Source organism: Cydia pomonella, chromosome 22, assembly GCF_033807575.1.
Source record: "Cydia pomonella isolate Wapato2018A chromosome 22, ilCydPomo1, whole genome shotgun sequence".
Taxonomy (NCBI): domain Eukaryota; kingdom Metazoa; phylum Arthropoda; class Insecta; order Lepidoptera; family Tortricidae; genus Cydia; species Cydia pomonella.
Genome location: NC_084724.1, coordinates 1,990,674 through 2,017,981, shown reverse-complemented (window position 1 = coordinate 2,017,981; position 27,308 = coordinate 1,990,674). Strand labels below are relative to the sequence as shown.

The 27,308-nt window shown below is 38.1% G+C and overlaps 4 protein-coding genes and 1 long non-coding RNA gene across 6 annotated transcripts in view; 2 read left to right on the top strand and 3 right to left on the bottom strand.

The window, feature by feature from the left end:
* The window catches only part of LOC133530189 (uncharacterized), a 77,125-nt gene extending 68,687 nt beyond the window's left edge, over nt 1-8,438 (top strand). The window contains exon 2 of the long non-coding RNA XR_009801267.1: nt 8,121-8,438. This is a non-coding gene — a long non-coding RNA (uncharacterized LOC133530189). The remainder of the gene's footprint in view (nt 1-8,120) is intronic.
* Nucleotides 1,001-6,674, bottom strand: LOC133530190 (zinc finger protein OZF-like). Of its 2 annotated transcripts, none has more exons than XM_061868047.1 (5): nt 6,108-6,569; nt 5,855-5,981; nt 4,739-4,807; nt 3,182-3,247; nt 1,001-2,190 (listed from the first exon to the last, which is right to left on the bottom strand). In XM_061868047.1, exons 1-5 carry the CDS (start codon nt 6,234-6,236, stop codon nt 1,049-1,051), a joined length of 1,533 nt encoding a protein of 510 aa, XP_061724031.1. In that variant the 5' UTR covers nt 6,237-6,569; the 3' UTR covers nt 1,001-1,048. The 2 variants fall into 2 exon arrangements, with proteins under 2 accessions (XP_061724031.1, XP_061724032.1); XM_061868048.1 differs by having other exon boundaries at nt 1,867-2,190; nt 3,178-3,247; nt 6,108-6,674.
* A 1,968-nt stretch (nt 8,439-10,406) lies between the features above and the next one.
* On the bottom strand, nt 10,407-16,763 carry LOC133530187 (gastrula zinc finger protein XlCGF57.1-like). The gene is made up of 5 exons (XM_061868044.1): nt 15,949-16,763; nt 15,696-15,822; nt 14,818-14,886; nt 13,263-13,328; nt 10,407-12,251 (listed from the first exon to the last, which is right to left on the bottom strand). The coding sequence occupies exons 1-5, from the start codon at nt 16,075-16,077 to the stop codon at nt 11,215-11,217; spliced, it is 1,428 nt and encodes a 475-aa protein (XP_061724028.1). The 5' UTR covers nt 16,078-16,763; the 3' UTR covers nt 10,407-11,214.
* A 4,863-nt stretch (nt 16,764-21,626) lies between these two features.
* On the bottom strand, nt 21,627-22,568 carry LOC133530403 (uncharacterized). The gene is made up of 3 exons (XM_061868312.1): nt 22,137-22,568; nt 21,699-22,053; nt 21,627-21,640 (listed from the first exon to the last, which is right to left on the bottom strand). The coding sequence occupies exons 1-3, from the start codon at nt 22,566-22,568 to the stop codon at nt 21,627-21,629; spliced, it is 801 nt and encodes a 266-aa protein (XP_061724296.1).
* A 655-nt stretch (nt 22,569-23,223) lies between these two features.
* On the top strand, nt 23,224-25,341 carry LOC133530183 (zinc finger protein 761-like). The gene has a single exon (XM_061868038.1). It carries the CDS (start codon nt 23,826-23,828, stop codon nt 25,092-25,094), a length of 1,269 nt encoding a protein of 422 aa, XP_061724022.1. The 5' UTR covers nt 23,224-23,825; the 3' UTR covers nt 25,095-25,341.
* The last annotated feature ends 1,967 nt before the right edge of the window (nt 25,342-27,308 follow it).

Below are 27,308 nucleotides of genomic sequence, written 5' to 3'. Positions count from 1 at the left end.
GGTTATCGGGGGCGAAAAATCGATCTAGCTAAGTCTTATGTCTGGGAAAACGCGCATTTTTGAGTTTTAATATGTTTTCCTCCCAGATATTAAAAACTTAAATACAGCATTAAATATTTTTGTTTATTGATTCGGGTTAACATTTTTGTAGTTTTTTTACATGTGCTTATTATAAAGTTTGAAAATATATTTTTATCATATTAATTATGTAAAATAAATAATATAAAATGTATCGTTTCGTCATCAAAGCGTGCGTAATTATAACATTTTAACATTAATGTATATATTTTATTGGAACTAAACATTGAATTGGACATTGGTGCTTCATTTATGTCTAATTTTCGTTTAAATTTTTAATGTATCTGCTACTTACCTACGCTATTATCGTAATAAGTTTGTTTACATCTACACTGAATTTTTTGTAATGCTTGTTTTATTATAATTATTAAATTTACAATACAAATCCTCTTTATTGCACAACCTCTGAAAATAATGTACATGGAAACACATAAAAAACATAAAGATAGAGGTAAACAACAGGCGGCCTTATCGCTACAGAGCGATCTCTTCCAGACAACCTTTAAATTTATTCAGTGCTTACGAAAAACAAAATAGATTATGTTTTATATTTTAATCTTTTTTTTCTTCAAGATGTAGTGTGTGTACTATGCCCCATCCCCACATGTACGTATGTGTAGTGTACATACATAGCATGTACGCGTTATTATATCTGAATATATTTGTTTTTAGACAACAACCGTTGTATCATTCACGCCAAACAAACCTTAAAGATAAAGATTTTTTATTTGCGAGAAAACTTAATTCTAAAATACAGTGGTGTTGTTTTGTAGCGATAGTGTATGCTAGATAATATTTTTGTAAAATTTGCATGTCATTTTGTGCGACTGAATACTAGTCGCACAAAACGACTTGCAAATTTTACAAAAATATTATCTATGAATTATTACAATAAATTAAAATAAAATTAAACTCCAGATAATGAAATTCATAATAAATAATTAATGAATACATAATAAAATTAATTACATTATGATGTTTTCGTTAGTTTTAATGGCTTTGCTTTAGTGTGTATAATCTGGTGTCTTTTTAACGTGGATTTCAGATTGGATTTGTAGTCACAGTGGCGACACTGATAAAAAGACTTCTCGTCAGTATGTTTCTTTTTGTGTTTTCCTAAGTTTGACATATCATTGCACCTAAAGTCGCAATAACTACATGAGTACGGCTTCTCAGCAGTGTGTATCCTCTGGTGTCTTATTAACGTGAATTTCAGAGTGGATTTGTAATCACAGTGGCTACACTGAAAAGACTTCTCGTCAGTATGTTTCTTTTTGTGTTTTAGTAAGTTTGACTTATTATTGCACCTAAAGCCGCAATAACTACATGTGTACGGCTTCTCTCCGGTGTGTATCTTCTGGTGTGTTATCAAGACATGTTTCTGGCCACACTGGTATTCGCAATAGCTACATTTAAATGGCTTTTCCCCAGTGTGTATCATCTGATGTATTAGCAAGTGATCTTTCCGCCTGCATTTGTATTCGCAATTGCTACATTTAAATGGCTTTTCCCCGGTGTGTATCATCAGGTGCAGTTTTAAATGTGACTTCCGACTGAATTTGTTCCCACAGTAGCTACATGTGAAAGGCTTCTTTCCAGTATGTATCATTTGGTTTGTTCTCTGATTGCATTTCAAATCGTAGTCGCTATATTTAAAAGGCTTTCCATCAATGTGTATTGATTGGTGTTTGTGTAAATCACTTTCACACGACCTTATGTCTTTATAGTGACTACTCTTAAAGTTATTCTCAACCGAGTGACTCTTTATATGAGTCTCTAAACTTTTCTTGGAACTTGTTGTATACTCGCATTCAGCACACATTAAATTTGTAATACCGTGTTCGCTTTTCTCTTGTTCGATTTCAAGCGATTTGGTTTGAAAAGTAGTACTACTAAAATCACAAGCAAATGGTTTTGGTCCGGTCGACAGGTGTGTGCTTGCTAAGTGTTTTCTTAAAAAAGTCTTGTTTCTGAAATGCATGCCACAGTGTTCGCAGTAGTATGGGTTGTCTCCGCTGTTCGCAGTGGCGTCGCCGCGGAGGCGCTCGAGCACCACGGAACAAGCCGTCGCGAGCTGTTCCCTGGCGCGGGCGGCGATGCCGTCTGAACACACTGAAACACAAATTAACACAGCTTTAGCGGATTATACCGAGAATATAAAATATATTCAAAATTTCGAGCTTAGAACCAGCATTCGTTGATGACCGGTTGGGGGAAATAACATAGTAATTAAAAAATTAAGGCTTGTTACATGAGGGTAACACTGTAAATTCTTAGAATAGAGCTAACTCAAGTAATTACGCAGTCAATCCTATACATAAACTTGTTAAAGTTACATATTTAAGTTTATCCGATATCCAATAGTTTATTTTTTTATCTTGAAGAAAATTTATGTAATATAATATAAGATACATCTTAAATCGAATTTAAACTGACGTGAGAAATACTTACATAAAACTAATTTATACATGCATGAAACATGTCGCGCAAGTGACTAAAATGAAAATTAGTTTAATTTTAATTTTCTTAAATATTACAGGATAAAATCACACCTATATCTTGATATTTTAATTTTAATAAAAAAAAATATTCCGAATTTAATAACCACCACTGCGTGTGTTTATGTATCGTATTCGAAGACTTTCTACTATTTCATGGGACGCGATACACGATGTAATTAATTTGCCTGGATGGCAAAATATCGGTTAGTTTTCTTTTAACCCAAAAACCAAATTTGTGATCAATTATGTAACCAAAGAGAATTTTTGAATAGAGGTGGATTGTCAAAGTCAACTTTGTAGTCACAGTAAATTTACTACCATCTTTCGACACATTATTAAAACTTTTAAAACGCCTTTTTTTTAAATCCTTATTCTTTCACTGATGTGTTAAAAATGTTAAATATCAAAATTGGCGCCATCTAATAGAGCATAGGCCAAAGGTATGGCGGCATCGTTTCAAGCGATGGCGCTTTTATTTGATGTAACGAATTACGCCTTTCCTATTCAAGTTGGTATACTTCGTACCGCGGCTATCCTCTGAATATCATTATGAATGTATTAGCAGGAATGAGAAGAGCAGGATAACAATAGTATCTACCAACCCGCCGCTGACGAGTGGCCGTCACTCATCACATCATCCGTCTCCGACTTGGCGAGCGGGTCTTCATCTGGGACAATAACAAGGAGCTGTGTTACATGTACTTAATAAAACATTTAATAAATAAATAAACAATCATAAATATTATAGGACATAATTACACAAATTGACTAAGTCCCACAGTAAGCTCAATAATGCTTGTATTGAGGGTACTTAGACAACGATATATATAATATATAAATATTTATAAATACTTAAATACATAGAAAACACCCATGACTCAGGAACAAATATCCATGCTCATCACACGAATAAATGCCCTTACCAGGATTTGAACCCGGGACCATCAGCTTCGTAGGCAAGGTCACTACCCACTAGGCCAAACCGGTCGTCAAAATTTTAAACATTTAAAATAATAATTTTGGTCCTACATGTGTGCAAGAGGTATGAAAGAAATAAATTGTTTATTACTAAACAGCAACTTAAACACTTACTTTTCCCAAATAAATGAAGTGTCTAAGGGAAAATGATAGTAGCAATTATTATTATTTCCCTTTTTGCCATCGCAATTACGCATATGGTAATATTCGCTACCTGTGTAGGAATTGGGAATGCTGCTACAACTTTCACCTTTACAATATGACATATAATAAATAAATATTATAGGGACATTCTTACACAAATTGACTAAGTCCCCCGGTCAGCTCGAGAAGGCTTGTGTTGTGGGTACTCAGACAATGATATACATAATATACAAATAGTTAAATACATAGAAAACATCCATGACTCGGGTACAAATATCTGCGCTCATCACACAAATATATGCCCAGGATTCGAACCCAGGACCATCGGCTTCATTGGCACACATACATATATTTTGAATACCGGTTTGGCCGGTGGGAAGTGACCCTGCTTACGAAGCTGATGGTCCCGGGTTCAAATCCTGGTAAGGGCATTTATTCGTGTGATGAGCATGAATATTTGTTCTTGAGTCATGGGTGTTTTCTATGTATTTAAGTATTTATAATTATACATTATATGTATCGTTGTCTAGGTACCTAAAACACAAGCCTTATTGAGCTTACTGTGGGACTTAGTCAATTTGTGTAATAATGTCCTATAATATTAAATTTTATTATTAAATGTAGATCGCGTGCCTTGTCTCGTATTAACATTTTTTTTTTATCATCTGGCAATGGAAAAAATAACCCACCCTACATTTATGTTGGTACATTTGTCAGTTTTAATCTTAACTATTTTGGTGGTAACCTTGGTTTTTTTTTCAGTTGTTACTTTTGGGCAAAAATTTTACTTTTAACTTGGTAGTAGCTATAAGTAGGTAGTGAAAATAATCCTCTTACAAGTTGATGCAACTGACATATGTGGCCACTCTTCTATACTACAGTGGTGTGGGTGTGCTGATGTGTAGTGATCACGTGTTCTTATGTGCTCCATCTTGTAATGGCAACATGATATACATACGAGGGCATTGCAGTTACAGACAAACCAGTATTGTAATTAAAGAGTTATACTAAAAATATGTCAACAGACAAGTACTTACATAACATATCCAACACTGAGTCATCATCCGCGCTATCATCAGCCTGCTCTGGTTTGACCGCAGACTCCGCTGAACAACACAAGCAATGTTATTAAAAGTAAAAACAAACTGAGAGAATTGTAACCATCTTCCTTCTAGTTCTTGAGGTAGTCTGCTGACAGAAAATTAGGTAATAGGTAGTAAAACCCTAAAACTTAAAGAATTCCTCAACTGAAGTACTTAAACTGAAGCCCTGAGCTCAGTGAAGGGTAAAATTGCTGCTAATAATAATTTCTTTATTGTAAGATTAAAAGGATTGTAGGTGTGTCTACAGTATGGGGTTCTTCAAAAAAGGAGGGTACAGGTTTTTGAAGGGTCAGCAATGCACATGTAACACCTCTGGAGATGTCATCCATAGGTTACGGCAACAGCTTATGTGTGGGCTGTATGCTTGTTTGTATAAAAAACCACAGAGTCAGCATGAAGTTCTGATCGCAAATTAGGCACTTTATGTGGTAAAATTTAGAGGAAAATAAGGAGTAACAAACTTGACTTAGTCACAATTTATGAACTAATGATGCGATATGATACGATACGATAATTTATTGATAAAATATATTTTACATGTCATGTCTTAGTACTAGGTACTTAATCTATTATTACATCATTCGTTATGTGGCTAACTAACCAGTTACTATTTATTCTAAGCTGCTTAGTTTGGCACTCGAAAATAGGCATCCAACGAGTAGTAGGCCTCAGCTACTAGTTTATTTTTAAACGAGCAGTACCTAGTGGCATATCTTATTTTGTGTGGCAATGCGTTGCATAATAATTATAGGATCATTGTGCTTTAGTTTTATGATATTAAAATGCAACGCCCCAACATTGTAACACATGTGTGCCAACATGAGATCAATAAAGTTCTGTTTTCTTTTATGGGAAATGCAGTATGACACAGTAATTTCAGTAATTCAATGTATAATGACTGATACATATTGTGTAGTAGCATATCATCTAATTAGTAACCCGTACATATGGTCTTCCTTAGTGATTTCCAGAATTGAATATAGATCATTATTTTCTTCAACACACCAAATACACATGAAGAGATAAAAAAAAATAGTTATTTAAGCCAACCTTTAACAAGCAGTGCCTGCAACTCTGCATGGCTGCGCTGCACTTGCAGCTTGAAGTCGCTCGCGTCTCGCAGGCGGCCGACGCAAGTCGAGCAGATACCGCACGAGCCCGAGCCGCCCAGTACCAGCTGCATGTTAAATAGTACTGACATTTATTAACATAGAAAACTAATGATGCTAGTCGCGAATAATGGTGGCTAGCCTTAAATTTATTTTTGTTGTTATTACTTCACTATTAAAGTTGTAGTACTTACATGTATATCAAAACACTCTTTGATCATGTCGGCATATATCTCCGTTTTGCCGAGATATGTGTACGGCGTCTCCAGGTCTTTGTCAGATGGACACCGAAGGCAGCAGCGACACGCATGCATCACGTCCATCACGACAACCGCTACGTTGTATCGGTAAATATGAACTCGTCAATCCGCCGCGGCGCCGCCGCCCATAAATATTAAGAGAATATAGTCACTGCCACTACGTTGTAGTAAATACCAAGTAAATACCACGTAAATACAGAAATGTTAGAAATACACTCTTGACAGATATCACAGACTATACATTCTATTTATTTATTTATTATATTTTAGAAACATACAGTCGTTTACAAACAGTACCTATACAAAATTGCTTAAGTTTAGACCCAAAGAGCATATAATCACTACGTTAGTGCAGCGTTTGGCGAGTGCAGCTGATTCTTTTTTTTTTTATTACCAGCATTGGCAACTAGCCCATCAGCTCAAGATTTTGACAGCTAAAGTGCCAATTAAATCCACACTTTATCAGGCCTGATAACAGACCCGATCTCGGGCCCGAGAAAGAGTATTTTTCTGTTTCACCGTTAGAGCGATGAAGTATGAGAAAGAGAAGCCATCGTATATGAACAACCCATGAGTGCGAAAGAGGCAGAGTATATAAAGAGCATAAAGCTGATTTTAATATGCTGCATAATTTTTTCAAGAATCCTAGATAGAATGGGTATAAGGGTAATCGGTCTGTAATTGCTAACCTCGGTTTTGATACCTTTTTTAGGGTTCCGTAGTCAACTAGGAACCCTTATAGTTTCGCCATGTCCGTCTGTCTGTCTGTCCGAGGCTTTGCTCCGTGGTCGTTAGTGCTAGAAAGCTGAAATTCGGCATGGATATATAAATCAATAAAGCCGACAAAGTCGTACAATAAAATCTAAAAAATTTTTTTTTTTTGGGTACCTCCCCAACACGTAAAGTGGGGGTGAATTTTTTTTTTCGCTTCAACCCTACAGTGTGGGATATCGTTGGAAAGGTCTTTGAAAACTAATAGGGATCTTCAACAAACATTTCTTGATAAAGTGAATATATTCGGAGATAATCGCTCCGAAAGAAAAAGAAAATGTGTCCCCCCCCCCCCTCTAACTTTTGAACCATAGGTCCAAAAAATATGAAAAAAATCGTGGAAGTAGAGCTTAAGAAAGACATTAAATGAAAACTATAGCGGACATGATCAGTTTAGCTGTTTTTGAGTTATCGCAAAAAGTTTCCCCTTCATAGTAAAAAGACTTACTTTAATTAGGTACTGATTATGCAAATTTGCCTATTTGTTTAACTCGCGTGAAAGGTACCGTTTCGTCACTTGGTTAACAATTTACTATACTTTAAGCTCCAATTTAGCTTATTATATATTAGGAATTGTCTTGCTTCTGTAGGTATAGTTAGAGACATCAATGTATTTACAGTTTTTGTACCATGTAATTTATTAAATCAGCATGCGAATATGGATTATATCCTATACTAACTACGTAAATGTTACAATTTTGCAGATGTTTTAAGGCTTTTTCCTACTCCTCTACTGTTATCTGTCATTTATGCATTCATTAACACGAATATAAGAACATACATAAAAGATTTCAAGAAAAGTCTATATTGTCTATTCCTCATAAAAGCTCTTGTGCTTTTATAAGCTATAACGTTACTGCGATTAATGGCTACCAACCTAACAAAACCAAAACGAATACAGTTTTAAACTAAGTGCATTGCTGCTAACTTACAAAATATTCATTTGGTTGCATAGTAAAAATAATTACTTCATAAGTCAGAAACACGCATGTGACACCCGTAATATAGCAACACCCATAGACTACGAAGACCGCTTAGCGTTGCTTGTTAGTCTCCGTAGGCTACGGTGGCCAAAATTGAGAAAAAACTGTCCAAAAAATTAATTTAGCAAGTAGCAAGTACCAGGGCCTCATGAGTTACGAGAAGGTGTCGCTGACCGGCCGGCCGCGGAACAAGGTATGCTCGCGCGTCTTGGCTATATACTTTTGCTGTAATTTGTTTACCTAAATTAAGATTTATTTTTGTTGGCTCGTAGGAAAAATATTGTATGCAACGTTGTATAAGTAGGTCAAAAAATTCTCGTGGCGTATTCCTTTACAATGTTCGCCTACGCCTTCGGCTCCGGCTCACATTGTAACTCACGCCACTCGCCTTTTTTGACCCTTCTTATACAACTGTTGCATAAAATACTATTTCCTACTCCTCTACTGTTATCTGTCATTTATGCATTCATTAACACGAATATAAGAACATACATAAAAGGTTTCAAGAAAAGTCTATATTGTCTATTCCTCATAAAAGCTCTTGTGCTTTTATAAGCTATAACGTTACTGCGATTAATGGCTACCAACCTAACAAAACCAAAACGAATACAGTTTTAAACTAAGTGCATTGCTGCCAACTTACAAAATATTCATTTGGTTGCATAGTTAAAATAATTACTTCATAAGTCAGAAACACGCATGTGACACCCGTAATATAGCAACACCCATAGACTACGAAGACCGCTTAGCGTTGCTTGTTAGTCTCCGTAGGCTACGGTGGCCAAAATTGAGAAAAAACAGTCCAAAAAATTAATTTAGCAAGTACCAGGGCCTCATGAGTTACGAGGAGGTGTCGCCGACCGGCCGGCCGCGGCCCGGGGCGGGCCGGGCGCGTAACAAGGTATGCTCGCGCGTCTTGGCTATATACTTTTGCTGTAATTTGTTTACCTAAATTAAGATTTATTTTTGTTGACTCGTAGGAAAAATATTGTATGCAACGTTGTATAAGTAGGTCAAAAAATTCTCGTGGCGTATTCCTTTACAATGTTCGCCTACGCCTTCGGCTCCGGCTCACATTGTAACTCACGCCACTCGCCTTTTTTGACCCTTCTTATACAACTGTTGCATAAAATACTATACTTAAATTAGATATAAGGGTTTTTGTCGTGTTCACCAAACGAAAGTATAATGTTAGTAGAGGTGGCACAAGTAATACACGCTTAATGTAAATGTAAATATGACTATATGAAGCATTTAGAGACATAATAAATATATAGCCAAGACGCGCGAGCATACCTTGTTACGCGCCCGGCTCGCCCCGGGCCGCGGCCGGCCGGTCGGCGACACCTTCTCGTAACTCATGAGACCCTGGTACTTGCTACTTGCTAAATTAAATTTTTGGACAGTTTTTTCTCAATTTTGGCCATCGTAGCCTACGGAGACTAACAAGCAACGCTAAGCGGTCTTCGTAGTCTATGGGTGTTGCTATATTACGGGTGTCACATGCGTGTTTCTGACTTATGAAGTAATTATTTTTACTATGCAACCAAATGAATATTTTGTAAGTTGGCAGCTATGCACTTAGTTTAAAACTGTATTCGTTTTGGCTTTGTTAGGTTGGTAGCCATTAATCGCAGTAACGTTATAGCGATTAAAAGCCCAAGAGCTTTTATGAGGAATATACAATATAGACTTTTCTTGAAACCTTTTATGTATGTTCTTATATTCGTGTTAATGAATGCATAAATGACAGATAACAGTAGAGGAGTAGGAAATAGTATTTTATGCAACAGTTGTATAAGAAGGGTCAAAAAAGGCGAGTGGCGTGAGTTACAATGTGAGCCGGAGCCGAAGGCGTAGGCGAACATTGTAAAGGAATACGCCACGAGAATTTTTTGACCTACTTATACAACGTTGCATACAATATTTTTCCTACGAGTCAACAAAAATAAATCTTAATTTAGGTAAACAAATTACAGCAAAAGTATATAGCCAAGACGCGCGAGCATACCTTGTTCCGCGGCCGGCCGGTCAGCGACACCTTCTCGTAACTCATGAGGCCCTGGTACTTGCTACTTGCTAAATTAATTTTTTGGACAGTTTTTTCTCAATTTTGGCCACCGTAGCCTACGGAGACTAACAAGCAACGCTAAGCGGTCTTCGTAGTCTATGGGTGTTGCTATATTACGGGTGTCACATGCGTGTTTCTGACTTATGAAGTAATTATTTTTACTATGCAACCAAATGAATATTTTGTAAGTTAGCAGCAATGCACTTAGTTTAAAACTGTATTCGTTTTGGTTTTGTTAGGTTGGTAGCCATTAATCGCAGTAACGTTATAGCTTATAAAAGCACAAGAGCTTTTATGAGGAATAGACAATATAGACTTTTCTTGAAATCTTTTATGTATGTTCTTATATTCGTGTTAATGAATGCATAAATGACAGATAACAGTAGAGGAGTAGGAAAAAAACTTAAATACAGCATTAAATATTTTTGTTTATTGATTCGGGTTAACATTTTTGTAGTTTTTTTACATGTACTTATTATAAAGTTTTAAAATATATTTTTATCATATTAATTATGTAAAATAAATAATATAAAATGTATCGTTTCGTCATCAAAGCGTGCGTAATTATAACATTTTAACATTAATGTATATATTTTATTGGAACTAAACATTGAATTGGACATTGGTGCTTCATTTATGTCTAATTTTCGTTTAAATTTTTAATGTATCTGCTACCTACCTACGCTATTATCGTAATAAGTTTGTTTACATCTACACTGAATTTTTTGTAATGCTTGTATTATTATTATTATTAAATTTATTCAGTGCTTACGTAAAACGAAATAGATTATGTTTTATATTTTAATCTTTTTTTTCTTCAAGGTGTAGTGTGTGTACTATGCCCCACCGCCACATGTACGTATGTGTAGTGTACATACATAGCATGTACGCGTTATTCTATCAGAATATATTTGTTTTTAGACAACAACCGTTGTATCATTCACGCCAAACAAACTTTAAAGATAAAGATTTTTTATTTGCGAGAAAACTTAATTCTAAAATACAGTGGTGTTGTTTTGTAGCGATAGTGTATGCTAGATAATATTTTTGTAAAATTTGCATGTCATTTTGTGCGACTGAATACTCGTCAAAAAATATTATCTATGAATTATTACAATAAATTAAAATAAAATTAAACTCCAGATAATGAAATTCATAATAAATAATTAATGAATACATAATAAAATTAATTACATTATGATGTTTTCGTTAGTTTTTATGGCTTTGCTTTAGTGTGTATAATCTGGTGTCTTTTTAACGTGGATTTCAGATTGGATTTGTAATCACAGTGGCGACACTGATAAAAAGACTTCTCGTCAGTATGTTTCTTTTTGTGTTTTTGTAAGTTTGACATATCATTGCACCTAAAGTCGCAATAACTACATGAGTACGGCTTCTCAGCAGTGTGTATCCTCTGGTGTCTTTTTAACGTGAATTTCAGAGTGGATTTGTAATCACAGTGGCTACACTGAAAATACTTCTCGTCAGTATGTTTCTTTTTGTGTTTTAGTAAGTTTGACTTATTATTGCACCTAAAGCCGCAATAACTACATGTGTACGGCTTCTCTCCGGTGTGTATCTTCTGGTGAGTTAGCAAGTGATCTTTCCGCCTGCATTTGTATTCGCAATTGCTACATTTAAATGGCTTTTCCCCGGTGTGTATCATCAGGTGCAGTTTTAAATGTGACTTCCGACTGAATTTGTTCCCACAGTAGCTACATGTGAAAGGCTTCTTTCCAGTATGTATCATCTGGTTTGTTCTCTGATTGCATTTCAAATTGTAGTCGCTATAGTTAAAAGGCTTTCCATCAATGTGTATTGATTGGTGTTTGTGTAAATCACTTTCACACGACCTTATGTCTTTATAGTGACTACTCTTAAAGTTATTCTCAACCGAGTGACTCTTTATATGAGTCTCTAAACTTTTCTTGGAACTTGTTGTATACTCGCATTCAGCACACATTAAATTTGTAATACCGTGTTTGCTTTTCTCGTGTTCGATTTCAAGCGATTTGGTTTGAAAAGTAGTACTACTAAAATCACAAGCAAATGGTTTTGGTCCGGTCGACAGGTGTGTGCTTGCTATGTGTTTTCTTAAAAAAGTCTTGTTTCTGAAATGCATGCCACAGTGATCGCAGCTGTATGGTTTGCCTCCGCTGTTCGCAGTGGCGTCGCCGCGGAGGCGCTCGAGCACCACGGAACAAGCCGTCGCGAGCTGTTCCCTGGCGCGGGCGGCGCTGCCGTCCGAACACTCTGAAACACAAATTAACACAGCTTTAGCGGATTATACCGAGAATATAAAATATATTCAAAATTTCGAGCTTAGAACCAGCATTCGTTGAAGACCGGTTGGGTGAAATAATATAGTAATTAAAAAATTAAGGCTTGTTACATGAGGGTAACACTGGAAATTCTTAGAATAGAGCTAACTCAAGTAATTACGCAGTCAATCCTATACATAAACTTGTTAAAGTTACATATTTAAGTTTATCCGATATCCAATAGTTTATTTTTTTATCTTGAAGAAAATTTATGTAATATAATATAAGATAAATCTTAAATCGAATTTAAACTGACGTGAGAAATACTTACATAAAACTAATTTATACATGCATGAAACATGTCGCGCAAGTGACTAAAATGAAAATTAGTTTAATTTTAATTTTCTTAAATATTACAGGATAAAATCACACCTATATCTTGATATTTTAATTTTCATAAAAAAAATTATTCCGAATTTAATAACCACCACTGCGTGTGTTTATGTATCGTATTCGAAGACTTTCTACTATTTCATGGGACGCGATACACGATGTAATTAATTTGCCTGGATGGCAAAATATCGGTTAGTTTTCTTTTAACCCAAAAACCAAATTTGTAATCAATTATGTAACCAAAGAGAATTTTTGAATAGAGGTGGATTGTCAAAGTTAACTTTGTAGCCACAGTATATTTACTTTACTACCATCTTTCGACACATGATTAAAACTTTTAGAACGCCTTTTTTTTAATTCTTATTCTTTCACTGATGTGTTAAAAATGTTAAATATCAAAAAGTGGCGCCATCTAATAGAGCATAGGCCAAAGGTATGGCGGCATCGTTTCAAGCGATGGCGCTTTTATTTGATGTAACGAATTACGCCTTTCCTATTCAAGTTGGTATACTTCGTACCACGGCTATCCTCTGAATATCATTATGATCCTTTCCTGCTAATACATATTAGCAGGAATGAGAAGAGCAGGATAACAATAGTATCTACCAACCCGCCGCTGACGAGTGGCCGTCACTCATCACATCATCCGTCTCCGACTTGGCGAGCGGGTCTTCATCTGGGACAATAACAAGGAGCTGTGTTACATGTACTTAATAAAACATTTAATAAATAAATAAACAATCATAAATATTATAGGACATTATTACACAAATTGACTAAGTCCCACAGTAAGCTCAATAATGCTTGTATTGAGGGTACTTAGACAACGATATATATAATATATAAATATTTATAAATACTTAAATACATAGAAAACACCCATGACTCAGGAACAAATATCCATGCTCATCACACGAATAAATGCCCTTACCAGGATTTGAACCCGGGACCATCAGCTTCGTAGGCAAGGTCACTACCCACTAGGCCAAACCGGTCGCCAAAATTTTAAACATTTAAAATAATAATTTTGGTCCTACATGTGTGCAAGAGGTATGAAAGAAATAAATTGTTTATTACTAAACAGCAACTTAAACACTTACTTTTCCCAAATAAATGAAGTGTCTAAGGGAAAATGATAGTAGCAATTATTATTATTTCCCTTTTTGCCATCGCAATTACGCATATGCTAATATTCGCTACCTGTGTAGGAATTGGGAATGCTTCTACAACTTTCACCTTTACAATATGACATATAATAAATAAATATTATAGGGACATTCTTACACAAATTGACTAAGTCCCCCGGTCAGCTCGAGAAGACTTGTGTTGTGGGTACTCAGACAACGATATACATAATATACAATAAGTTAAATACATAGAAAACATCCATGACTCTGGTACAAATATCTGCGCTCATCACACAAATATATGCCCAGGATTCGAACCCAGGACCATCGGCTTCATTGGCACACATACATATATTTTGAATACCGGTTTGGCCTAGTGGGTAGTGACCCTGCCTACGAAGCTGATGGTCCCGGGTTCAAATCCTGGTAAGGGCATTTATTCGTGTGATGAGCATGAATATTTGTTCCTGAGTCATGGGTGTTTTCTATGTATTTAAGTATTTATAATTATATTATATGTATCGTTGTCTAGGTACCTACAACACAAGCCTTATTGAGCTTACTGTGGGACTTAGTCAATTTGTGTAATAATGTCCTATAATATTAAATTTTATTATTAAATGTAGATCGCGTGCCTTGTCTCGTATTAACATTTTTTTTTATCATCTGGCAATGGAAAAAATAACTCACCCTACATTTATGTTGGTACATTTGTCAGTTTGAAACTTAACTATTTTGGTGGTAACCTTGGTTTTTTTTTCAGTTGTTACTCTTGGCCAAAAATTTTACTTTTAACTTGGTAGTAGCTATAAGTAGGTAATGAAAATAATCCTCTTACAAGTTGATGCAACTGACATATGTGGCCACTCTTCTATACTACAGTGGTGTGGGTGTGCTGATGTGTAGTGATCACGTGTTCTTATGTGCTCCATCTTGTAATGGCAACATGATATACATACGAGGGCATTGCAGTTACAGACAAACCAGTATTGTAATTAAAGAGTTATACTAAAAATATGTCAACAGACAAGTGCTTACATAACATATCCAACACTGAGTCATCATCCGCGCTATCATCAGCCTGCTCTGGTTTGACTGCAGACTCCGCTGAACAACACAAGCAATGTTATTAAAAGTAAAAACAAACTGAGAGAATTGTAACCATCTTCCTTCTAGTTCTTGAGGTAGTCTGCTGACAGAAAATTAGGTAATAGGTAGTAAAACCCTAAAACTTTAAAAAGAATTCCTCAACTGAAGTACTTAAACTGAAGCAATTTTACCCTTCAGTGAGCTCAGTCACTGAAGGGTAAAATTGCTGCTAATAATAATTTCTTTATTGTAAGATTAAAAGGATTGTAGGTGTGTCTACAGTATGGGGTTCTTCAAAAAAGGAGTGTACAGGTTTTTGAAGGGTCAGCAATGCACATGTAACACCTCTGGAGATGTCATCCATAGGGTATGGCAACAGCTTATGTGTGGGCTGTATGCTTGTTTGTATAAAAAACCACAGAGTCAGCATGAAGTTCTGATCGCAAATTAGGCACTTTATGTGGTCAAATTTAGAGGAAAATAAGGAGTAACAAACTTGACTTAGTCACAATTTATGAACTAATTATAGGATCATTGTGCTTTAGTTTTATGATATTAAAATGCAACGCCCCAACATTGTAACACATGTGTTCCAACATGAGATCAATAAAGTTTTGTTTTCTTTTATGGGAAATGCAGTATGACACAGTTATTTCAGTAATTCAATGTATAATGACTGATACATATTGTGTAGTATCATATCATCTAATTAGTAACCCGTACATATGGTCTTCCTTAGTGATTTCCAGAATTGAATATAGATCATTATTTTCTTCAACACACCAAATACACATGAAGAGAAAGAAAAATTAGTTATTTAAGCCAACCTTTAACAAGCAGTGCCTGCAACTCTGCATGACTGCGCTGCACTTGCAGCTTGAAGTCGCTCGCGTCTCGCAGGCGGCCGACGCAAGCCGAGCAGATACCGCACGAGCCCGAGCCGCCCAGTACCAGCTGCATGTTAAATAGTACTGACATTTATTAACATGGAAAACTAATGATACTAGTCGCGAATAATGGTGGCTAGCCTTAAATTTATTTTTGTTGTTATTACTTCACTATTAAAGTTGTAGTACTTACATGTATATCAAAACACTCTTTGATCATGTCGGCATATATCTCCGTTTTGCCGAGATATGTGTACGGCGTCTCCAGGTCTTTGTCAGATGGACACCGAAGGCAGCAGCGACACGCATGCATCACGTCCATCACGACAACCGCTACGTTGTATCGGTAAATATGAACTCGTCAATCCGCCGCGGCGCCGCCGTCCATAAATATTAAGAGAATATAGTCACTGCCACTACGTTGTAGTAAATACCAAGTAAATACCACGTAAATACAGAAATGTTAGAAATACACTCTTGACAGATGACAGATATCACAGACTATACATTTTAGCACTTTATACGGGACAATTTGACGCGTAATCGGAATAAATTGACAATTTAATTGTATGGTGTGGTAGAATAAATGATGGGTTGGACCAAGGTTGGACGCAAAAATGAAATTGAAGCAGTCATTAATTTGACTTTGTCATTTAATTATTCCCTATTGTTTCTTTTATAATTATAAAGCCTAAGATTCAGGTTTATACTTTATTCTCATACCATGTCAATTTATTACGACTAACACAACCCCAAATGTCAACGGTGCGTACCACGTTCGACGGGTTGCCTCTTTGTCGCACTTGTAAATTCGTACGTAAGTGTAACACTCACTGACAGGGAGGCAGCTCGTCGAACGTTGTTCGCGGTAGGCGCGGTAGCTCCAGACGTAACCGCAGAGCCAACTCCTAGACCTCTTATTCCAAATGAACCACGTTGTTCGGAGCATAGCAAATCTGTTCATGTAATGCATGAGCCTACCTAGCGCCACCGGATAGATTAGGGACTATTATTTAAATCTGAAAGCTGGTCACTTCTGCAATCGTTTTGCCATAAGAGATTTTCTTCCTTTTAATTCCACACGCCATAAAAAAAAACCGGGCAAGTGCGAGTCGGACGAAGGGCACCATTATTTATAAAAACGGCAAAAAATTTTTTTTATTCTGTTTTTAGTATTATGTTGTTATAGCGGCAACAGAAATACATCATCTGTGAAAATTTCAACTGTCTAGCTATCACGGTTCATGAGATACAGCCTGGTGACGGACGGACGGACAGCGAAGTCTCAGTAATAGGGTCCCGTTTGACGCTTTGGGTACGGGCTTAGAGCTTTGGCATGTCTAGATGAACGAAAAAAAAAAACATTACACTGTCAAACAAATCGTTGCGCTACTTGACATTGGCCAATGGCTAATGTAACAAAAGCCAGAACAAAAAAAAAATCGTTGCGCTTATTGTTTGTATCGTTGTGGTTTGAGGTTAGGATAAAAGAACGTAGTGATTATATGCTCTTTGGAAAATAAAAGAAACGACGGACGAAACAAGAACATGATCAATTTTGCTTGTTTCAAATAGCTAGAATGTAGTACATCGCTTTAGAGTGATAGAAATTTTAATTTTTTTGTATATAACATTTCCCTCCCAGGAGTTGTCTTAGCTACTTGTGGGGATTGGCAAGTACCGCAAGTACGAGTACATAACGTAACGCCCAACGTAGAGGTTGCTGTGATGGACGTGTTGCATGCGTGTCGCTGCTGCCTGTGGCGTGCCCCGGACAAAGACCTGACGACGCCGTACACACACCTCGGAAAAACGGAGATATATGCCGACATGATCAGCCAGTGCTTTGATATACATGTAAACATATCTTCCTACTTCGTTGTTATAGACGTCCTTACATTGAGCTAGTTGTGTTAATTGACAATTAAACGTGCAGTTGGTACTTGGCGGCTCGGACTTGTGCGGCATCTGCTCGGCTTGCGTCAGCCGCCTGCGAGACGCGAGCGACTTCAAGCTGCAAGTGCAGCGTACCCAGGCGGAGTTGCGGGCGCGGCTGCAGGGAGCGAGCCATGTCAAAGGTAGAGAAGGACAACCCATTAAACGAGTATGGAATTTAAGTCATTATGTTTAAGTACTATCACACTTTACATCCTACTTTAATTTAAATACTAGTTGCTTGCACCATACACACTCCTGCTGGGGGTTGACAGCTCAACAACCTGCCAGGTGGAGCTGTTATTTGGCTTGTTTCTAGTGTACTGTTTGAAACATAACCAGGAAGATGATGTAACAAGTGTTATTTGTTTGCTCTAGAGGAAGAACCCGCAATCGAGTCAGGAATGCAGGATGGAGACGAGACCAGTGAGGAACCTGTGTCGCGTGAGTACCTACCCCTCTTCAGTGGATAATTTAATAAGCTTTCACTGGACTTCGGTTCACTGCTATGCATACTAGGTTAGAATAGATTATGGCTAAACTAGCTTGTTGCTTATAAACTTGTATTGCTTCAGGTGGAGATTCCCCGGTCAAGCTGGAGACGCAGGCTGAAGATGGGGTGCCAGATGAGATGTTGCGTGAGTACTTAGTTTTAACAACGGTATTAGGTATGACTTGACAGCAGCTGGCTAAGATTACATTTACAACATCTATAATTGATCACCAAGTGAAGTTACTCTAATGTATTGGTGTTTTGTTAGAGAGAAATCAGTAGTAATACTACCAATAAAAGGCATGAGTCATAAAGATGTCTGTTTTTCTAAAACGTTTTCCTGGAACAGCAAAAATTTTAAGGTAATTAGCCAGGTCCACACTAAATAAAATAAAAATAAAATAGCCTTTATTTACTGGACAAAGAACAGTAGGAACTATCTCCCATCTTTTGTATTCTTTGCCTGCTTGCCCTTCGGCAAAGGCCTCCTCCAACCTTCTCCACTCTCTCCGATCTATTGCCACTCTGCTCCAGGTACGGCCAGCTACCTGTGCAATGTCATCATCCCATCTCATTAGAGGTCTCTTTGCTCCTCTCTCTCCCTCTCTTGGGTACCATTGGGTGACTCGCTTGCTCCATTTATCTGTGCCTCGGATGATATGGCCAGCCCATTTCCATTTATGTCTTCTAATTTTTATGGCAATGTCTTGGACTTTCATCCTATTCCTAATTAGGGTGTTTCGTAGCCGGTCAATCTTCCGTACACCTATCATGCTCCTTTCCATGGCACGCTGGCAGCATGCTAGATGGGATGTAGTAGCTTTTGTCAGCGCCCAGGTCTGGTCCACACTGAGCGAGCATATGCACAAGGCAATTTCTTCATGCACAATACAGCCAGTTGATGTGCCTCGGCTTAGGCTGAGGCTAAGGCACGTCTACACTGGCCGTATTGTTTGTGACAAATTCACTTAAAATTGAACTCATTGGTACAAGCCGGGGTTTGAATCTATGACCTCCGGATTGCATGTCGCAGGTTCTTACCGCTAGGCGCTTCTTTAAAAATTCTTCTATGTAAATTTCATGTGTGTTGAAAAAAGACCTTTGACATAACACAGTTATTGTAAAGAAAATGTGTCACACAGTATTATATTTACCTGATCCCTGTTACTGCGTGGAATATGGGGCTTAATATAGTGTTGGTTGCTCTAGATGACATGCTCAGGTTAAACATGGCGGCCGGGGACGAGGCAAGCGCTGAGGATGACCCACTGTTGTGTGAGTACCCGCTTCACATACAAGTAACTAGTCTAAATGGGTATCAGACTTCAATTTGTTAAGATATTGTTTTTAGGGTTCCGTACCCAAAGGGTCAAACGGGACCCTATTACTGAGACTTCACTGACCGTCCGTCTGTCACCAGGCTGTATCTCATGAACCGTAATAGTCAGTTGAAATTTTCACAGATGATGTATTTCTGTTGCCGCTATAACAACAAATACTAAAAACAGAATAAAATAAATATTTAAGGGAAATATTAATGGGAGCCCCATACAACAAACATATTTTTTTTGCCGTTTTTATAAATAATGGTACGGAACCCTTCGTGCGCGAGTCCGACTCGCACTTGCCTGGTTTTTTTACATATGGCTGTATGGAAGACTCATACTGTTTTATTTGATGTTTTTTTCTCTCTTGTGCTGTAAATTAATTCAAACATCATCATATCTAGCAGCGTTGCCACACTGGGCGAGATCGGTTGCACCAGGCACGATCCGGAGCAAGGATACAAGATCTCTGAATTGCCGGCGCAAAGTCACGAATTAGTTTATTTTATTGCAAGTGTGCAAAGTGTGTCATTATATACGAGCCTGAGATGTCACATATATATATATATATTCCTCCTCATCGTTTTCGATGACGGCGACCCCAAATAAACACATTATGGACCGCCTCACTAGCCTAGACATAAAACGCCAGTTACGGAAAGAGAGACCTGAGATGTCATAGAGCCATAGAGGAATAAAGGACATGGGACAAATACATAATGACACTTGCACATGTTGTACAGTCAGAGGCAAATACTTTGTAGCAACCAAAGTAGCCAAATAGTTCGTTACACCATATATTTAGTATGGTGTACCGAACTATTTGACCACTTTGACTGCTACAAAGTATTTGACGCTGACTGTACAATAAACGAAGTTGCAAATACATAGATTAAAAGCATTTTGTCTAAATGTACCAAACTCTATCGTGGCAAATCACACTCTTCTTTCTTTCTTTCGTCTTTAATTGTAATTATTTTTATATATAATGTAAGACCCAGCCTGAAGTAGAGTTGTTATTGTAGCGGAGGAGCGAGCAGTCAAGTCGGAGGTGTCGGCCGCGGCGAGTGACGAGGACTGCGTGTCGGGTGAGTACTGCCACACACACACACAGACACTACTGCACACAGTACGGTACGAGCCACACTACATTATACTTGTACAGTCAGCGTCAAATACTTTGTAGCAACCAAAGTAGCCAAATAGTTCGGTACACCATATATTTAGTATGGTGTACTGAACTATTTGGCCACTTTGACTGCTACAAAGTATTTGACGCTGACTGTACACATGTACGACCCACATTTATTGTGGTATACGTCTCACACATACTCGTGAAATAAAGCGGGGATAATTTTATTGGTTGATAATTCTGTGTCGATGGTTGTGGGTGTTGTCTCTGTAAAATAAATAAAGATTTAAACATTTATTTTCATGACTATCAGCCAATGATCGTATTCTACGTGCAGTACCCAAGTATTTTTAATATCATCATTCATCATTATACACAGTTAGAGTGTAGGAAATGGGGCTGGGGTACTTAGAACATTTCAGTGTTTTACAAGCTTTTATTTACTTTCACCTGACGTTGTCTGTTTGTAATCAAATCTTGCAAGTTAAATTTGATCCACTTCCCGGTTTCCGATTGAGCTGAAATTCAGGTGACAATGCAATATTATGGTACCATCGAGCTGATCTGATGATGGAGACAAGAGGTGGACATAGGAACTCTGTGATAAAACAACGCAACCTTGTGTTTGGGGTTTTTAGAATTTGCTCGATGAGTATTGTAGATGTAGATGTAGTGTAGGGACGCCCGTCCGGAAGCAGGCGGGCTGTCGATCGCGTGTTGCGTTCATTCAGCCCAATTCCCTGAAGTTGGAGCTGCAGGTTACTGTCCCGGCGGCATTCCCATACCAATCTCCTCAAATCTTCTTGTTTTCCTGCAGAACAGAAGGACATCTTTAAGTTCGACGTCCTTTAGTTCGTTTTCTATTAGTGAGTCTCTACCGAATGTATTATATCGCAGTGCCGCGTACATGATACATTCTGCTAGTAGATGGAAGCTAGTTTCCTCCTTACCACAGTGTGGACAGGAGGCGTCTCTATTTATTTTCATTACCTTGAGATGTCTGTTGAGAGTATTGTGACCAGTAATGATACCTGTCAATATTCTTAGACTGCTCTTACCTAGTTTCAGAAGATACCTGGTTCTTTTGTGATCAATGCCCTTGACCATCATCTTAGACTGTCTGCAGCTAGTCTCTTCTTCCCATTCTCTCTGTGCTTCCATTTCTTTTACCTTTTCTATAACTCCCTTCGTGACATCCGCTGACATAGGCAGAGCCGGTTCCGGACCCACGTATTCCGTCTCCGCCCCTATCCTCGCCAGCTCGTCTGCTCTCTCGTTTCCTGTTACTCCCTGGTGCCCCGGCACCCATGTTACCGTGACACTTCTTTGCTTGCCTATCGAGTTTAGCTCCTCTCTACATTCTCTCACGAGAGCGGAGGTGACTGATATTTTCTTCAGTGCCTTCAGTGCTGCCTGGCTGTCGGTATATATTACAACAGCACTCTCTTGCTTCACCCTCTCATGATTATACGTGCACAGCGCGCTATTGCACATACCTCAGCTTGGAACACGCTAGCATATCTACCCAGTGATATTGATACTGTTTCTCCCAGTTTAGGGATCACGATGCCCGCTCCTGCTAGTTTCGTTGAGCTTCTTCTCGAGCCATCCGTGAAGCAGATTGTCGTTGGGTGTCTGACTTCCACTTTCCAGTTGTCTCTCTCTCCTATATGTACCCTGTACTTCTTGTCGAATATCTCCTGCCTTTTTATAAGGTCGTTGTTGGCCATCAACATCTCAAATCTTGATAGTGCCTCTCTTTGTATCAGCGCGTGTCTCTTGTCCACGCAGCTTCCTCTCCATTCTTTACATGCTTTCATTCTGTACCACTGTTCTGTGGCTCTTTTCTCTACCTCAATCCAGAGTAGCTTCAAACCTAACATTACCTCCATTGCGTGTGTCGGGGTCCTTCTCATGGCCCCCGTCATCATTAGGCACGCTAATCTCTGTACTTTGGTTAGGTCTCTTTGGTATTCTTTGATATGGGCCCTGTGCCACCATACCACGGCCCCATATAGCACCCTGGGTAGTATGACCGCCTTGTAGATCCAGTAGATCATTCCCGGCTTCAACCCCCAATTCTTCCCCACTGCCCTTTTACATTGATACAGTGTTCTTATGGCTTTTGCCGACTGCTCCTTGATGTGAGTTCTGTATCTGAGCGTTCTATCCAGAGTAACGCCCAGATATTATATCTCCTCCGCCATTTCTAGTTCTATACCTTGTATCTTTATAGGTGTTATCTCTTTTATCTTTCTGTTCGTGAACAGCACAAGCTTTGTTTTCGACGGATTGAGATCCAGTCCTCTATCTCTGCACCATCCCAGTACCTGTCTGAGACTTCTTATCATTATCTCTCTTAGGACATTCAGAACCGTCCCTCTCACTAGTAACACTCCATCATCAGAGTAAGCTTGCATATACATGCCCCCTCTATTGACCTTCTTCACCATCGAATCTAGCAGTAGGCACCACATCAGGGGGGACAGACATCCTCCTTGTGGGAACCCTCTTTTTGGACTAATCGTCTTTGCTACTCTGCCCTCGATGGGTATTAGTTGCCTGTGGAAAGAAAAGTACAGTCAGCGATAAAAGCTTGTACCAAAAATGAATTTTTTGCCAAAAAAAATTCTACAATCTACCATTATGGAGATAGGACGGATAGTAATCAACAATTTTTAAACATGTTTAGAGCTTAAAAAGTGTGTGATCTCAGTTAGCCTAACACGCTCCTCCTCACTTCGCTCGTCGTCGCACCTATATTGCCTCTGTCACTTAAATTTTCTAAGTCCTAAACGCCTTTAAAAATTTACGATTTCTACCCCGCCTATCTCCGTAATGGTTGATCTTAGAGAAAAATGTTACATAGTTAAATATACTTAATTTAACATTCCCTACTAAAGTAATAAAGAGTTTTTTCTTTCCTATACCCCAACCTTTTTTTTATATAAAAGATCAAAGGAGGTGTACTAATGTGAAGAATTACATCCTGTAGTAAATGTGTTATTATGAAAAAAAAAGTGGTATTTACATAAATTTTCTGCCAACCATACGCTTTGCTATGAAAACTGCACGTTGATAACGATCACACACAATGCCGAGATGATTATACGCGTCATAATCTATTTAACTTGTTTTTAGAGTGTTCAGACGGCATCGCCGCCCGCGCCAGGGAACAGCTCGCGATGGCTTGTTCCGTGGTGCTCGAGCGCCTCCGCGGCGACGCCACTGCGAACAGCGGAGGCAAACCATACATATGCGAAGACTGTGACAAGCATTTCAGAAACAAATCTATTTTAAGAAAACACATACAACAAGCGCACTTGCCAAACAAATTTCCCTGTGATTTTTGTAGTTCTACATTTCAAACTAAATTTCTTGTATTAAAGCACGAAAAAAGCGAACATGATGTTACAAATTTTATGTGTGATGAATGTGAGTATACAACTAGTTCAAAGACAAGTTTACAGACTCATTCAAAGAGTCACTCTGGTGATAACGTTTTTAATTGTAGTCACTGTACATACACTAGTCTGTTTAAAACTGATGTACGCAAACACCAAACGATACACACTCAAAACAAGCCTTTTAGGTGTACCGACTGTGATTTCAAATGCAGTGTTGAATCAAACCTTCGACGTCACCAGAAGACCCATAACCGAAGACATCAGAAGATGCACACACGAAAAGAGGTATTTCATCAATGTAGTTACTGCGATTACAAAACCCGTAAAAAGCAATACTTACCAAGTCACCTAAGAACTCACACTGGCGAGAAGCCTTACAAATGTAGTCATTGCGACTTCAAGTGCAGTTTTATTTATGCGTTACGAGTACACGAAAAGAGACATACTGGCGAGAAACCTTTTACTTGTAGCTACTGTGAATACAAAAGCATTGAGAAATCACATTTACGAAGACACGAGATGATACATACTGGGGCAAAGCCATTTGAATGTAGCGATTGCGACTATAAATGCAGATCAAAACAGCGCCTTTTAGTTCATGAAAGAATACACACCGGAGAGAACCCGTACACATGTAATCATTGCGACTACAAGTGCTCTATTAGATCATACTTACAAAAACATCAAAAGACACATACCGGCGAGGCGCCTTTTCATTGTAGCCACTGTGATTACAAATGCAATTGGAAATCAATCTTAAAACGTCACATGAGAGTACACACCGGAGAAAAACCGAACAAATGTAGTCAGTGCGACTTCAAGTGCAGTGATAGGTCAAGCTTACGGCTCCACAAAATGAGACATGCAGGCGAAAAGCCTTTTCAGTGTAGCCACTGCGATTACAAATGCGTTCTGAAATCATCCTTAAAATCACACCAAATGATACATACTGGCGAAAAGCCTTTTCATTGTAGCCACTGTGATTACAAATGCCGAGAAAAATCAAACCTACGACGTCACCAGAAGACGCATTCTGGTGCAGCCTGAAACAGCACCTACGAAGACAACCAGATGATACACACGGAAGAGTAACTAGCAGTTATAGCTATAGAACGTTCTCGTGGGGTCGGATGTCACCCGTTGCCCTAAGAGCGCCCGCTAGCTGGCGCGGCTGCACGGAGCGGACGCCCGCACGCGGGTGCCGCTATAGGTAAAATTTGTCGCACTGTGGGTAGGTTTGTATTCTTAAAATGCAAGTGGGTAAGCACTAATAAATGAGTTAGTTTTGATCCAAGCACGTAGTTTTATTGACGAATCCCTTTACGCTAACATGGCGCAGCCGGTAGGATGGTGATCGAGCAGTATGCTTCCGTCCGAACATGTTTCAAATAATAACAATTATGTCACTCATTCGGGTGGTGATTACTCCTGATTGGTATTAATTAGCAGCCGGGTCGAATAGTATGTGCAGTTTCGAAGATGGATTGTTATACATGACTAAACAATTTGATACCTATAAATAACAAAAATTAAGGTTCAACTTTGACACTTTATCATTGTTTTTAATTAAACAGCATGTAAGATTTAAACCATTTATTATTGTGAGGGGGCAGATGGAGGGCCTCACAGGGATGAAGGTAAATCAAAGTCTGGTACCAGGGACGACGTAGGGTGTTTATTAACTAAACAATAATTTTTAAGAAAAAAAAAACGACTTCAATGAGGGAGACCGGTGAAAGAACGATTATTGTTGATTTTAGATTTCATATAATGAAATTAAAAAGACCAGCGTCCTACGCCTAATTATGTAGAAAAGGAGGTAACATGTTTTTTTTTGCCACTGCACCCACCTTGACACATTTCAGATTTGCCCTATGGTTGACTGGTAAGATAACTGCAATAAGGTATTCGACTGTATTTAAGATAAATTATTTCACACCATGCATCAGATATTATTACAAAAAAAAAAAAAAACTAAATAGGATAGAAATATACAAATTTGCCTTGAACACCTAACTGCTTGGCAAAGAGAACAAATTGCCAAACGTGAACTATGCATCATTGAAGAGTCCCGTTCTGTTCATCATCAGCAGTTCCACTTCATCAAATGTCACTTCTACAAATGTAAATACTTGATTTGTTGATGAAAATAATAAGATCACTATATATAGATCACGAGGAGTTCCCTCGAGTCCTCATGGACCCCATCGTCAGAACTCGAACTTGACAAAAATTCGTCGTCCTCAAAAATCTAATTTGCTTAACAAACACAGCGAAGAGGACAAATTACCAAACGTGTACTATGCGTCGTTGAAGAGTACCATTCTAATCATCATCAGCAGTTCCACTTCATCAAATGTCACTTTTTTAAATGTAAATGCTTGATTTGTCAAAGAAAATACAAAAATCAATATATGTATGCCGTTCATATTTGAAGAGTTCCCTTGATTTCTCATGGACCCCATCGTCAGAACTCGAACTTGACAAAAATTTGTTTTGAAAATTTAATTTACTTAACAAACACAGCGAAGAGGAGAAATCGCCAAACGTGTACTATGCGCCGTTGAAGAGTTCCATTCTGATCATCATCAGCAGTTCCACTTCATCAAATGTAAATGCTTGATTTGTTACAGAAAATACAAAAATCACTATATGTATGCCTTTCACATTTGAAGAATTCCCTCGATTCCTCATGGATCCCATCATCAGAACTGAGTTTTGACAAAAACAGGACCAATCTGTATATATATCAATTCAAACAAAAAAATATTTTTTAAAATCGGTTCAGAAATGACGGAGTTATGGAGTAACAAACATTAAAAAAAAAACAACCGAATTGATAACCTCCTCTTTTGAAATCTTGAAGTCGGTTAAAAAATATAAGAGACTGGTTAAAAGTGAAGAGCATAGATGGATTAATTCGCATGACTGAACATAGAGAGACATATAGACATATGGTCGCCAACCTCCTGGACGGAGATGGCACGTGAAGAAGAAGACCGGCGGGTAGGCGCTCCGAACTCAGGTAGCAACGCCGGCCCAGAGGTGGTCTGATAAGCGTCGAAATGTAGTAGTCACTTCCCGCCGATCGGGAATCTGCCGAATTGCCCAGATGCTGGGAGCGCCAATCTCGGGTTACAAGCAGTACTGCGTTCCCAAAAGTGGGGAATTACAAACACGACAGTTACACACTATTGCACTGAATTTGAAGATATTTATAACTGTAAAATATCCAGATTACAATTTGTGGTGCGTGTTCGT

What these genes read in the sequence shown, in the direction of transcription:
- LOC133530403 (XM_061868312.1), bottom strand. Translation starts at nt 22,568, where the DNA reads ATGACGGGGGCCATGAGAAGGACCCCGACACACGCAATGGAGGTAATG. An exon ending in CTAGCGTGTTCCAAGCTGAG is followed by an intron (nt 22,054 to 22,136) that starts GTATGTGCAATA and finishes ACCGACAGCCAG; the next exon opens with GCAGCACTGAAGGCACTGAA.
- LOC133530183 (XM_061868038.1), top strand. Translation starts at nt 23,826, where the DNA reads ATGGCTTGTTCCGTGGTGCTCGAGCGCCTCCGCGGCGACGCCACTGCG.
- LOC133530190 (XM_061868047.1), bottom strand. Translation starts at nt 6,236, where the DNA reads ATGGACGTGATGCATGCGTGTCGCTGCTGCCTTCGGTGTCCATCTGAC. An exon ending in AAGAGTGTTTTGATATACAT is followed by an intron (nt 5,982 to 6,107) that starts GTAAGTACTACA and finishes TTTAACATGCAG; the next exon opens with CTGGTACTGGGCGGCTCGGG. An exon ending in GCAGGCACTGCTTGTTAAAG is followed by an intron (nt 4,808 to 5,854) that starts GTTGGCTTAAAT and finishes TGTGTTGTTCAG; the next exon opens with CGGAGTCTGCGGTCAAACCA.
- LOC133530187 (XM_061868044.1), bottom strand. Translation starts at nt 16,077, where the DNA reads ATGGACGTGATGCATGCGTGTCGCTGCTGCCTTCGGTGTCCATCTGAC. An exon ending in AAGAGTGTTTTGATATACAT is followed by an intron (nt 15,823 to 15,948) that starts GTAAGTACTACA and finishes TTTAACATGCAG; the next exon opens with CTGGTACTGGGCGGCTCGGG. An exon ending in CTCAGTGTTGGATATGTTAT is followed by an intron (nt 13,329 to 14,817) that starts GTAAGCACTTGT and finishes TTATTGTCCCAG; the next exon opens with ATGAAGACCCGCTCGCCAAG.